A 14230-nucleotide genomic window follows, 5' to 3' on the forward strand; every position below is an offset into this window, starting at 1 on the left:
ATGAATGCATCACATGGATCAATGTCCCCATCACTATTTGCCACAACTGATTTTGTCCCTATCCCGTGAAGTACCCACTGTAATACAGGAAGCATTTACAACTGACGAGGAGAAGTGTGTTATAAATGGCAGTTCTGTGCTGAAACTTGTCCTTTTTAATGTGTTGCTGAGTGGTTGATACAGTTATGGAAAGCCCCAGCATCAATATTCTCTCTAGCACATAGCTCTCCACATTACCCTTTCTCTTTTCTGTGGCCTGCTAACCATTCTAGTGAAATTGTCAAATTCAAACAAATATGTCCCAACTCCTGTCATACATCCAATGACTGTAATTTTGACTTATGAGCAGAGAACATTTTAATGCTCTGCACTTATTCAACAGAATTTGCACCCTGTCAATATAGCTGACGTTTAAAAGCTTTTCCAGTTGGTGTGGATTGATTCCCTGAGGGGGGACGGCTGCTGCTCTCCTGCCCTCTTCTCAACCCCATGGTGGAGAGAAGAGTGGAAAGAAACCAGTGATCCGTGACAGACAGCCGAGGATTACAGTTCCAGTATTTCCCAATTTCAAATGAGTCTGTAAGAGTCATGTGACCATGTGCCATGGTCAAATTGATCACCACGGTGGCCATTTACTCCACAAACACTTTGTTGGTTCAAAAATCCTCTGCCTAACACATAAAATTGCCTTTAAGATTAGGTGTGTGGGAGTGTGGTTCCTCCCCATTTTTCCCCTCTTTACACATCTTAGGGAGTTTTTCCTTGACACAATGTGTATTACGAAAAAGCCCCATACAAATAAAACCAACCTGACTCAACAACCACAAAGTGAACAACCAGATGTAGACAATGTAAAATAAATATCCACAAAATGTAAAAAAAAAAAATTAATAAACTAAGAAGGAAAAGAACATCCCGCACTCTTGAAAATCCCAATACTTGCAAAAGTATCAAAAACAATAATTTATTGAAAATAAATTATTCAAACCACTTTTTTGGTCTTTTTTCCTACGCACCTATCTATTACCTGCAGGTGTGCGATGATTGATTGTTAATTAAAAATGTAATTAATGAAATGCCAAACTGTAATACAGCAACATACAAGACATGCATACATTTCCCCTGCTAATGATAAAAATAGGCTAGTGATCAGCATTATGTACACTACCGTTCAAAGGTTTGGTGATGTTAAGTTGTTGTTTTTTTTTCATTAAAGCCTTTTATGCTCACCAAGGCTGCATTTATACAATCAAAATTCGGTATTACAATTTAAAACAACTGTTTTCTATTTTAATATACTGAATTTTCAAAACTGAATTTTCAACAGTCCTTACTTCAGTCTTCAGTGTTACATGATTCTTCAGAAATCATTTTAATATAATATAAACATTACTTACTATTACCCATGTTGAAAACACTTGTATTTATTTGGAATATGAATCTTTTGTAACGTTATACATGTCTTTACTGTCACTTGATCAATTTCATACATCCTTGCTGAATATAAGTTTTCGTTTCTTATAACTTTTTAGATAGTAATATACATATCAATTAGCACAAAGTCATTTTTATTAGTAAGTCATTAACTGAATGTATACATCAAAGGAAATATGCAAACTTGAATAAGTTACAGTAACTATCACAGTATCCGTATTATTTCAATATATATCTGAACAAAGTGTAAATGCAAAAGGTAAATTGCATAATTTACCTTATTATATTTAGAGATGATCTCAGCACGTTCCTCAGCTATCAGCACCTCTATGTCCTTCTTCATGTCAATATCTAGAAATATAGCACATAAAGAAAAAGAAAAATGAATACAGACAACAATCTGGAAGACAGATTTTTATGTTTTGTTAAGGGCTATACATTTGTACAAATAATATAGTCACTTTTGCCTTTGAAGAACGCTCAGCAGAACAGGAAAAAACCCAGACTGGTCATGAGTGCAACATATTCATCATATTCAGACTGAGAAACTGGTCCAAACTCAGCTCTTGTTGGCACTGGGTAACCTGAGCTCTCATAATGTTTTGAAGATCCTGTTGGTCATATGAAGGCCTTGACTGTCTCAGAAACATTAGCCCCATGGGAACCACAGAGCCAGAAGAAGGGAACAAAGGTTCCCGCCAGGCTTCAGCTGTCTGAGAGCGCTGTGTGTCTGCTGAGTCTGTCGCACACACAAAAATAGAATTGGACCAAGAGAGTCACCCACTGCGGGACACAGCGCTGCATGACACACCATCATGTGTCATATTCAATAGTTCCAGCCCATCGCCAAATCATACCATCTGACATTTAAAACTAAAAACACAGTGCTGTATTTCTTTGAATGACAAGTCACTTGCCCTCACCGCCAAATTAACAAAACAAGTGCATCTGTTGTGTTTGTACGGTACCATTGATGACATTTCACAGAAGTACACTCCTGACAGGCATCAATAAACAAAGACTGTCCTTCTTCTCACTATAGCCCTCTTCAAATTTCTTAACTGTTCCAACACTTTCACTGCTTCTTGAAGTTTACTTATATCATATGGCTGTTACATAAGTACTGACACAAGGACTACAAATGAACAGAGAAGCTGATCTATGTGTTTCCTAAAAACCCAATAATAAGTGTTTATAGGCATCTTCAGGCACAATCGTGGTTTGAGAGAGACTATGCTTCCATGGCTTTCAAACCAGCAGAACCACAGGAAATAATTCTGTGCTTATGAATTTTGTACTACTCGATGAGAAAATAATTTACTCAAAACCCCAAACCACGGTTTGTAAAACTGAAGAAAAACAAAAGACTTTACTAAGCATTTTTTTCATCACCCACTGGCATTATATTACATTATATATCCTCTCACTAAAATCACTCTCTATCGGTTTAAAAAAGGGTTGCTGAGGTAGTCTATGGCATAGCCATTGTAAATCATTAAAACATGTAAGGTTATATGTAAAATGTCTGGCAACAACATGTTAGTGTTCTGAAAAACTCCCTAAGCCTCCAAATAATCCAAACGATTACAGAGAAACATTCATTGATGCTGAAATTTAAATAGCAGTGGTTTGTAGTGATGCACTAAAATAATTAAATAATCAAGGATACACTTTATTTTCAGCTTAAATTTTTGGGGTGAATGAAAACCTATTTTCAGTGTATAGGTAAAATAACTGTGTATAATTAGTTTTGTGGATTTTTGTTAAAGGGCTAACGAACTGAGAAATCAAAATTCCTGTACTATAAAAGTTTCAGAACTCAAAACTTTCTAAAAACAGCTTATACTGAAGCCAACCTGCCAAAAAGACAGGTTGTGGAATGTGCCACTTTATGACATAATAATGTGGATAAATACCGCCTCCACAGAGGATCAACACCTGCTTCGACCTCACTGCCTGTTTAGCCCCGCCTACCGATTTGCACATGTAGTGTATATAACAAAAGAGGCAAATGCAGGTCTACGCAGAAATCAAACAAAAAAGATTGTCAAAAAAATTGTCTTTGCATAGCCTTCCTTCTGATCCTAACATTAGGAAAAAATGGATGAAATTTATTTTTAATAAAGATCCAAACCGCGCCAGTAAGAACTTGGTCCTTTGTTCGCTTCATTTTACCGTGGATTCTTTTACAAACAAAGCACAATTCCATGCAAGATTTTCAGAAAGACTGAAACTAAAAGACGATGCCATGCCGACTATATTAGGTCTGACAGTTATGCACCACACAAGTGTGAGTAACTGTTTTTATTACGTGATCACTATTACTTTGTCAGTTATCACAGATCGTTTGATATCTACTGGGTATTTATGCGTTTTTAACCTAAATCACAGCAGCGTCCATCTGTGAAGGATGTAGGCTGTCAAACATACACAACTATTAGCCAATCAGTGGACGTTTACTTCAGAGTCTACAATCACCTATTGTAAATAGCAGAAAATAGCTTATTACTTCTAAATATGATGGGTGTTTTTTGATGTAAAAATTTTGATAACCTTAGTGGACATCAGAGAACAGTACAAAATAAAAATAAATAAATAAAACAAAGGCAGTTCATGATCCCTTTAAACTGTACACAAAACAGCCACCTTCAAAGAAACTGATTTGAAATTTGAATAAGCTGGCCTTGTGTAGACTTAATAAATAAACCAAGATGTCAGATATGTTCTTATATCTATCTGTCAGACACCCTAATCCACTTCCATAAGGATAAACTTTAAAATCCTTCCTTCTCCTGAGGAAATCAGTGTTTTCATCTGTCACCCTTGCAACAAACAGTTAAAGGATTAGGTTATGCAATCTTTGATGAAACCCCAGATTATAAACCTCAAGACAAACATTCTGAATGTGCGAGTGCTCAGAACAATGCATATTTGCATTACATATTTTACATGTAATGGTCCAGTCAATCATACCATATATACACTATAACATATACATATAACATGCTTTAGGTGAATTAAGAGCTATCCAGCAGAAATTCTGCATTTTGTGAGGTATTTCCTCTCCAAACCTCAGTTTGTGTGTGTTTTTTGTTAGTCTAGTCTGTTGGGCTGTCACAGAAACTAGCTTTATTCTCATATCTTATATTCACCATACAATCCATCTTTGTGTGCCTTAAAGGGACCACATACTTTTTCCCTTGACATCCACTGAACTATTTCCCACCCTCTCTCTCTGACCCAAATAATGAAATAAGGGTTTTGTTTGTTTGTTTCTTATCATTAAAAATATAATCGTGCCATTAAAATATTGTTTTTAGTGAATTGTTGCATGTCTTTAACCAAATCCCTGCAGAATCACACAAGGCATTTGCATGTCAATAATTACAACTAATTTCAACAGAATATCTGAGAAATGCATTTCCACTGCATCCCAATTGTGAGGTATCAGCAAGGCAATGGCAGATGTTTTCCGAGGGGCTTTAGGGACTGTTTGATTTGATAGTATATGACAGTCCCCAAAAGGGAGGACAAGAATCCCTCAGAGGAACCTTGTTGCAATATTATTGAAATAATCTTAAATACAACATTGTGACATGTGGAAACTATCTGCCTTTTAAGATTGGACTGCTGCATTTGACTTGAGAATGAGAGAAGGAAAATTGTGGTTCAGTAGCTCCGTTGGTCGGTTTGCGTACCATCCCCCTTTCAAGGGGAAAGAGAGAGAGAGGGACGCCTTACTGGGGACAATGATGAGCAAGCATTTCATACAGACCAATCAGCTGACAGTACACATCATCAGAACTATTTCACAGTAAAGATATACATTCTGCTGTACTTTATAGTAAAATAGTTCTAAAAATGTACGAAGTACAATCTGGCAATTTTTACCAATATGGCAAATTGTAGGCTCATTGGAAGAATGCACCTCTACCTACACTTTTGCACTCCAAAATTGTTCACTGCAATTTCCAGCTGAAATGACCACACAAATTATGTTTACAGAGCATATTTTCATTTGCATAACGTTTGCACATACTGTTATCACATACTGTAATCATAAACCATATCATTGATATGAAAATATAAATAACATCTGTTGAAACCACAGAAGCCTAAAAGTCTAATGCTGTGAAATTTTCTTGTGATCAAACACAGAAAGATTCAGCTTTATTTGCTGGATTCATTGGATCAAAGAGTTTAGATTCAGTTATTCCTGAAGAACAAGTATGACAGAAATTAGGCCAAGACATTATGTTCTTGTTTGAATGGAGACTGGGTGGGGTTTGTATTTTAATCGCATGTGTTAGTGTAAAATTTAATTCATCTGGACTTTCCATTTTAGGCCTGACTGCTGCTCTCCTCCAACTCTGTTTATGAGTCAAGTACAAGGGAAAATGTTGACCTACGGGCATAGATCTTACACAAGGTGCCATAAATAGCCATTTCTCCAGAGAGCCGGAGTCTAACGGTTGGCTTTCTAATTGTCTCAGCTTTCACTAGTGTATGGAATGACAGGCCTTTCTGCTGAACGTCTTCCCAGCTGAATGTGAAACTCCATGCCTGACCTACTGTAGGAATCACTGCCCACTGCCCTCCAAAAATATAGTCACTGAGGACAGAGTTGGTTCTCATGAAATCTATAGTATTAGGTGTTTAATGTTTATGTTAAAAAGTCCAAAAGAGCTAATTAAGTACTATAACATTATACAATAACTCAGTGATGTCAATTAACAAACATAAGGTTTCATATTCTGCTGTACATTACATAATGTAATGTAATAATGTTAGAATATTTTCATGAAGAAGACAATAACAGGTATTTATGACAGTAAAATTAGTGGATCATTGTGGGCTGAAGTTATGAATTATTCATGTGTGCTGAATGAGGACTATGTTTGTTGGCAAGCATACATAATAAGAGGGGTCTTCAGCATTTTTAAAGAGCAATATGCATGCATGACATTTGAGCTTTTTTGATATCCCCCAGAGCATTTTTGAATTTCAAAATTGACTCATTTCAGATAATTTTTCCTGATATGCAAGTATAAAAATGCTCTTTTAAAAACTTTAAAAACATCACTTTTAGTTATTCTCATACTACCTCTATTAAAAGTGTCTAAAAAGTCAAAAAACATCAGAATTTGATTTGATAACCTTGTCACTATATTTTAGTTTTCTGGCCCAGAGCTGTAGGCAGAAACTTACATAAGGTTGTTTTTTTGTTTTTTTTAAGCTTGTCACATATTCATTCAGTTTGGCGGAGGAGCTTAACACAAACACAAAGGCTTCAAGTTGAATAGTTCTCATTCTCAAAACATTGCACTACACCTTCGAGACTCATTTCAAACTGTGACATCAGGCTTTGCTGGCCAGGCTCCTGGGTGTGCACCGAAATCTGAGGTCCAAACTGAGTCTAGTGTGGTTATGGAAAAAAAGACTACAGTGACTGGTTCCCTTTATGCAAGAAAACAAAGAGGTCAAGGTTTAAGCAAAGCCAAGACTGGACAGTATGACGCTTTTTATTTGAGGAAAGAGTTCTAATTTGGATAATCGTATAGGTCTGCCCTGTTGACATTTACTGTTCCGATGTGAAAGGGAGAAGGTAAACATTTAGAGCTGGGGAGAGTAACAGTCGTCAGGGGGAGAGCAGTTGTCAGTGGTTGAGCAAGGACAACTGGCATCACTCACACCGCCATCTGGGTGGGCCGTCACTGCCTCGTACTTGCTCACAGATGTAGAGCACTTCAACACACTGAGGGAGCCTTGTCCTGACTGAGAGTCACACACACACAGTGGGGGCAACACCAAGACCAATTATTAATGTGGCAAGTTGTTTGGTTAATGTACTTGTTCAGTGCTGTCATTTTGTTTGAGCACAAGCATATGGCGGTGACAAGAGTTAACATCTGAGTGGCTGGTAACTGAGTAAAATGCTGGAATGGTAGTTCCCAATTTTACACAAATTATATAGGACCTTTTTAAAAAATAAACAAAAATATACAATATAATATGAACACCTACCCACACAGGTCTGAAGAAAGAACATATACATATGATGCAAAACCAAATCATGGAGAGGAAATACTAATAAGAATCTCCAAAACCTGAAACATGCAAAAAACATCTGGTAACACTTTAAGTGGTTGAAGGAAGGAAATGTGCAATACCTACATTCATATGAACCAAACAGTAATGAAAACTATGTCTCATGTTGAAGCCATGGCCTAGTGGTTAATGCATGTGCTCTACATAAATGTAATATTAACTGGCTTCTGCACAAGATGATGCAAATACACAAGTGTAGTTTAACTTATAACAGGGCTGTAAAGTGCAACATGTACTGTATGTCGGACATGCCACGAAAAAAACAGTTTTGCATGTGTGTGAGAGACAGAGCTACTTTTCTGAAGCAAGGATTTCTGTGTGCTTATTTGTGTGTGGTGTGAAATCTAGCGTCAGCGTTAGTTCTGGCAGGTCACGTCAGTCAAGCTTGCATCAGCTGACTCTCAGCTGATCCACATCTACCTATAGGGATGCAACAACTATCACAGCAGTCATAAAGAAGGTCCATCAGTATTATCACCAGCTTCGTGCTACTCAATAGCTAATTAATGGCGAATTCGCCAGGCAAACACCATCATCTCAGTACTAGGAATTGTGCAATTGGGAATTTAGCGAGAGGATTCGTTCCCTTATGGATTTTATCTCGATTCATTCAAGGTTGTTAACTTGAACATGTGTTTGTGTTCGATTTTCCTCATGTCAGGGATAAACGGCAATAACTCCAATACGACTTGCCCTAAAAATTCTACAACAGTAGGCCTATTACCGCCAAAAGGGCAAAGCTGACAATGTTTCTCATCATTATTTCACTTAATATAACAGGCACTGTCCCGAACAAGCTGTGTAACGAGCATTAAGCCGGGAGAGATCGCTCTTGGCGAACTGTAAGTAAGGGACCGTGGGGAAAGTGCAAGTTTTTCATGTATTGATGCCCGATTCGGAAGTTAGCATTGCTTCACGCATTGTTATATTATTGATATGGACTCAATGAGTTATGTGGCTGACTAAGAACAAGTTCAGATGGGATCTTCATTCCCCACATGAAGAAGTATTAAGAGATCAAGCATCCACGTTCCAGCTGGCTATGCTTCATTCTCTGAAGGTCTTCAGGAAGCTAAGCCAAGTTCCTTTGTAATGCTCTCAGATTATTGGCAACATGCTTGCTAACGCTATCTGCATTGCTTAGACTTATTTAGTTGTTTTCAGTGAAGTGCTCATGCTAAGCTTATGTGATCATACTGACAATGTGCCTTACTTTCTGGTTGTTGGGAATACGCTTGTTCCTAAGCTGTCTGGTTGTTATTGGGAGCACGCTTGTTCTTAAGGCTATCTGGTTGTAAGTGAGAACATGTTGCTTAAGCTTTTCAGGTATTGACAGCATACTCATAAGGTCATCTGATTAAGGGCAACATGTTTGTGGCTATGGTGTATGCGGGTTTTTGGCAACATTCTTGTTCATTCATTGGGTAAGGGCTACATGCTTGTTGCTTAAGGCTTGAGATTTTCGCTGTCATTTTGTGTTGGGGCCCACTGCTACTGTATTTTACTTGGTAGTCTAATGTGTGATTTAAAAATCATGTCTTGACTGAGTCCATACATCCAACTCTATTTCTCACAATTCCTATTGGTTTGCACATAAATGGGTTAAGTGATGTCTGTCACAGTACTACATTTGTGTGGACTGTGCTACAAAACTTTCAACCTCTGTATAGCTCCAGTGCTACGTGCAAACATAAAGTTAACACACAGCCCTGTACAATGTGTAAACTTATAAAAACAATGTGCTAGGAAGAATCTGATGTAAAGCTTACATCTGTAAATTATTATAGCCTCTGGAGTATTTATTTATATCACATTTATACTGATGCATTCCGCAGATGCTTTTATTTATTTATTTTTTCATTTATGGTACACATTTTATAAAATATTTAAAAATAAATGTACTATTTTATTTAACTCTTTGTTTTAGTTGAATCATACAAAGTTCAGAAAAATCTTTTTTTCAATAAATGCATTATGCTTCTAGATTCAAAGAGCATTTTTGAGTGTAAAAAAACAAAATTAGCTCAGCACTGATGAAAATAACTGATTTAGATGTTTTGCATAAATTGAGTAGATTTAATATATAGCAGAGAGCACTCCATACTCCACAGTTATTTTACATTGCTTCAATGATTTCTTACTCTCAAGAGCAACCCTGACAGTAAGCATATCAGTGACCTACAGTAACTGTCTCTTTGCTACTACAGTATTTATTGCACTATTCAGTATTTATTCAGCATCAACCCTTGTTTGAGATCAATACAGAGAGCACACAAAGTAATCAGTTTAGTGAATTAAAAAAGACTAAACAGAGGTCAGAGTCATAGCCTAGCATATTGCTCATTCAGGGGATGCAGGTTTGAGGGTGTATTCACACCTGTCTTGTTTGGTTCGATTGAATCGAACTCAAGTTCGTTTCCCCCCTTGATGCGGATCTTTTGGGCAGGTGTGAATACAGCAATCGCACTCGGTGCGCATCAAACAACCGTATCAAGATCCAGCTGAAGAGGTGGTCTTGGTCCGATTCCAAACGAACTCTGGAACGGTTGAATGGATGAACCAATGAATGGATGACCTCAAGCACACGTGTGGTTTGTTTACAGTTTCTGGTTCACTTGCAAAAAGGGCAGTGTGAAAGCGAACTGCACCGTGCAAAAAAAATAAAAAAATCAACATTGTATTTGGTCCGGACCAAAGCAAGTGAACTAGTGGACTTTCCTGGTGTGAATACACCCTAACTGATGCAAATTTGATACAGGGAGAACAGTCATTTCAGCCTGTTCTCCCTTGTCATTTCCTGTCCCACTTCTCTACTGTAGCTCTCAATACTACAGGGAAAAGACCAAAAATAAAACTTAATAAAAAAAGGCCTTGAAATTAGACTAGCTGATTTAGATAAATCTCAGTGAAGAGAGTGTGTGGTTTAATGTCACCGCCACTAATAACGCTGGCCATATGGATAACAATTATGGGTAATGGGGGTGGATAAAAAGCCCATTATGCAATAACCATTATTTATTTATTTATTTAATTTACAATAAAAAACAATAGCTGGCCAAGCAACAGAGATCTTTCCACGGAGATCTACTGCATAAATGGCCTTTAGGCAATGTTTAATGTGGTCAGACAACAGAATAGACAAATTAGCTAGCTCATCCTAATGACAAATAATTATAACCATTATTCTTGACAGTCGAGAGTTAGCATTGCATAATTCAACTTAAAGAGTTATTTGGCTTAAAGAGATGTCTGTGTTCATTTACTCACCACCATGTCCTTCCAAACTTGTATGACTTTTGTTTCTCTTCGAAACACCCATTTTCAGTGAAACTTGAGAGACTGCTGTCCTTCAATTGAAAGTCTATTCCACATTTGAGCTGCCACAAGAACTAATGAGGCTTATTCTTATATATCAACCGAGTACGGTTGAGCTTCCATGTTGCCAATATTTGATGAGCTCCATGCATGAGCATTGATCAATGTCTATTTGTAAATAAAAGCCTAAATTAAATCTGTTCATTATAGTTTCCCTTTAAAAGACAAATCACTTGATTCATATGGATTACTTTTATAATGTCTTTATGAACTTTCTGAAACGTCAAAGTTTTGGTTGAACAGACTTCAACTATAGTTTCAATAGTTCATTGAAATTTTATTTAAAAAATCTTCATTCGTGTTTTGAAGATGAAAAATAAGTCTTATGTGTTTGGAATGAAATGAGGGTGAGTAAATGATTTCATGGATTGAAAAATGCATGTCTCTAATGTTTTAGGACAAAGACTGTGAAACATACATAAACAGATTCATAAGAATAACTAATCCCTATGACATCAACAAAGAGCAACAGAAGATAATGCGCAGTCTAGTCTCAGCCTCAGACAGCACACCCACAGACCTCCCACAATCCATTCATTCACTGACTGTCTGATGTACATTGCATCCAAAAATGACTGAAATCACCAGTTAAAACCTGGAAACAAAGTAGAGTTATATTGTATTTTGTCCTCACTCAGAAAGTCAGATTTTTTTCTGTATTCCCTGTTAAAGTTTTTGACCAGATTGCAATGAGGACCAGACATTATGCCGTAGTCAAAAGTCTGGTTGCACACAAGTACACCTATCAGTGAACAGTTTATTTGTCTGCCAGATGAGCAATGTCTATATTTAGTGGCTCAGCCATCCATAAACAGAGCCACAGCATTTTGTTACACTGGTATGCACGTTCATCTGAGCACAAATCCTGAGATGAACTGGACACAATTCAGTGAAATCTCTCTTCTGACCATCACTGAAAAGGTGTATCCCATATTTTAAAATACGAGACAATACAACAATTTTGGAAAATTAACTAAAGGATTATAAATAGCATACACTAATACACATTTACAGGTCGCAATTTAGGCTGTGAGCAGAAATGTTTGTAAGTTATTCTGCCTTCACCTACAGTTAAATGAGACAGGCCAGTATGAGCAATAGAGGGCAAAATTACTATAAAATACATCCCGCACAAAAGCTTACACACAGATCTGTCATTGGCCTACTTCCATCTACTGAACATCTGTGTGTGGAAAGGCAAAAGCAGCATGATTTAACCCCTAAATATGTGTGCATGTTTGTGTATGGAAAAAAGAGAGATACACTGACCATGTTTTCTCTTATGGAAACACTGGAGATGTTCTCTCTTTGGATATTATTTCATCAACTCATCAAATCATAAAAATACACAAGAACAGTGAATTGCAAAATGTAGGCCATGAGACCAAACAATGTCTTTCCTAAATAGCTTGGCTTGTCTCTGTCTTTATATTTACCAGAATTACCTTTGTTTTGATTTGCGAAAATATAAACAATCAGTTATGGTGAATAATCTAAAGAAGACCTGATCTAATTACAATTACCACATCATATTCTGATTATGTAACCAGACTAAGCCAATATTCCGATTTGTAGATTCTACTTACTGCAGTTTGCCCTTATGTGTTATTTTTAAAAACATGACTGACAATTAATAAATGACTGCATTTCCAGTACCTCCAAATAATAGCAGTTTATTCATAATATTCTGATTATAAAGGAATATTCCTTTAAAATTATAATATTCCACTAGGCTATAATGAATGAGTGCATCTCTAGCACCTCAAACAGTAAAGCAGAATAATGGAACCAAATCATAACCACCAAATCAAAAATAATAAAAGAAAATGTGCATGTAAACACGGCCATTAAGAATGAAGAAAGAGAATATAGAAATGCAGACACAAAGGAAAGCATCAGAGATGTGTCTGGAATATGGAGATTCCATAAACAAATCACCTGAACTGCACCAGACTCAAGAACGCATTTCAAGAAGAAATGTTTGGAAACAGCTTCGATTTAAATCCGCTGAAAGTGAATGGGCTCTATTGCTTTCTCTCGTGCATTTTCATGAACTGGTTCTTAAAATAACTACCAATTCTACTTGCATTTTTATTTAAATCGACTGAATTAAAACAGGCGACAAGACATAAATAACCGAATGTTGCTAAATGTGGTGGATTTCAAAACGCTCTCAACCCAGCTGCAAAATTATAATAAACATAATAATACATATAATTCATTTTAATGAGAATCACTTAAAATTACACTCTGTTGTGTCGTTGCAGTTCTTTCTGTGGCAATATTGGATCTTGCATAATATCACTGTTTTGGTATGCAACGTTCAGGAGCAGTAAGAATAAACAGAGAAACGAATGCTGTAATAGCGAATACATAAACAAAATCCCCATAAATGGGGGGGTGGAAAAAATTATTACCGTTTAATTGAAAAGACTCTTCATTCCTTCGTCGCTGGAAACATGGGAGGTAAAACGAAGCGAATAGCTCAAATCCCGTGGCGAATACAATAGCTGCATGTAACAGTATTGAGAGGAGCGCAAAGCAGCACGTCAGAGCGCACAGTCTGTAGCAGCCTAGTTCGATCCTGGCTGGCAGCTGGTCACGTGATCTGCCAGTACAGTCTGCTGTACTGCTCGCCGCTGGCAGGGTAGGTCACGTGACAATCTATGGAAATGATGACCGTCCATAGGCATCTACTGAACAAGCGCATCTACACCTCTCAGTGTCTAAAGAATGTTATACAAACTTTCTCTATATCTAAACATTTTGGTGTGGTTTGTGTTGAGCCTTAAAGGGATAGTTCACCCACAACTGAAATGCCATGTGAGGTTTTAAGAGGCTCTTCCATGTTCAAATTCAAAACACAATAACCTTTGAAACAATATTAAAGATATGGGGACAGTCAGACAGATGTCTGTTCTCAACAAATCGAAGGGAGAATAGTGCAATTGTGCCCTCTGTTGGTGATTGCGTGATAATGATGGGTTTGACTTTACTGTTTTTCTCAGTCGCTTTGGCGCGTTTCTCAGATCAGAAATGAAATTTTCAAAACTACTTCTTCATCCTTCACATGATCAAGTCACTTGTGCACATCATAAAAACAGTTTCTCATTCTTTTGAACAAGTTACGATTGCTTTGGTACATTCATGCAACTGCGGTTTCCTACATTATCAGTTGCTAACATTATGTTGCTCAAAACGAATACTTCTCTGTGCAATTGTCTTACCCCTCAAAACATCTAGTCATTAGTTCATCGTACAAGTCATTGAATGCAAAATGGTTGATCTAGTTGTCATAAACTGTCAAGCATAT

The 14230-nt window shown here is 37.0% G+C and overlaps 1 protein-coding gene across 1 annotated transcript in view; it reads right to left on the reverse strand.

Annotated features, from left to right (window-relative positions):
* si:ch211-288d18.1 (USP6 N-terminal-like protein) overlaps positions 1-13525 on the reverse strand; it is a 28281-nt gene extending 14756 nt beyond the window's left edge. Inside the window, exons 1-2 of the mRNA XM_058783386.1 lie at positions 13335-13525; positions 1712-1785 (exon numbers count right to left, since the gene is read on the reverse strand). Coding sequence (XP_058639369.1) covers positions 1712-1777 — 66 coding nt within the window. The 5' untranslated portion in view covers positions 1778-1785; positions 13335-13525. The remainder of the gene's footprint in view (positions 1-1711; positions 1786-13334) is intronic.
* Between the last annotated feature and the right edge of the window lie 705 nt (positions 13526-14230).

The sequence above is a fragment of the Onychostoma macrolepis genome, chromosome 07, assembly GCF_012432095.1.
Source record: "Onychostoma macrolepis isolate SWU-2019 chromosome 07, ASM1243209v1, whole genome shotgun sequence".
Lineage (NCBI taxonomy): Eukaryota > Metazoa > Chordata > Actinopteri > Cypriniformes > Cyprinidae > Onychostoma > Onychostoma macrolepis.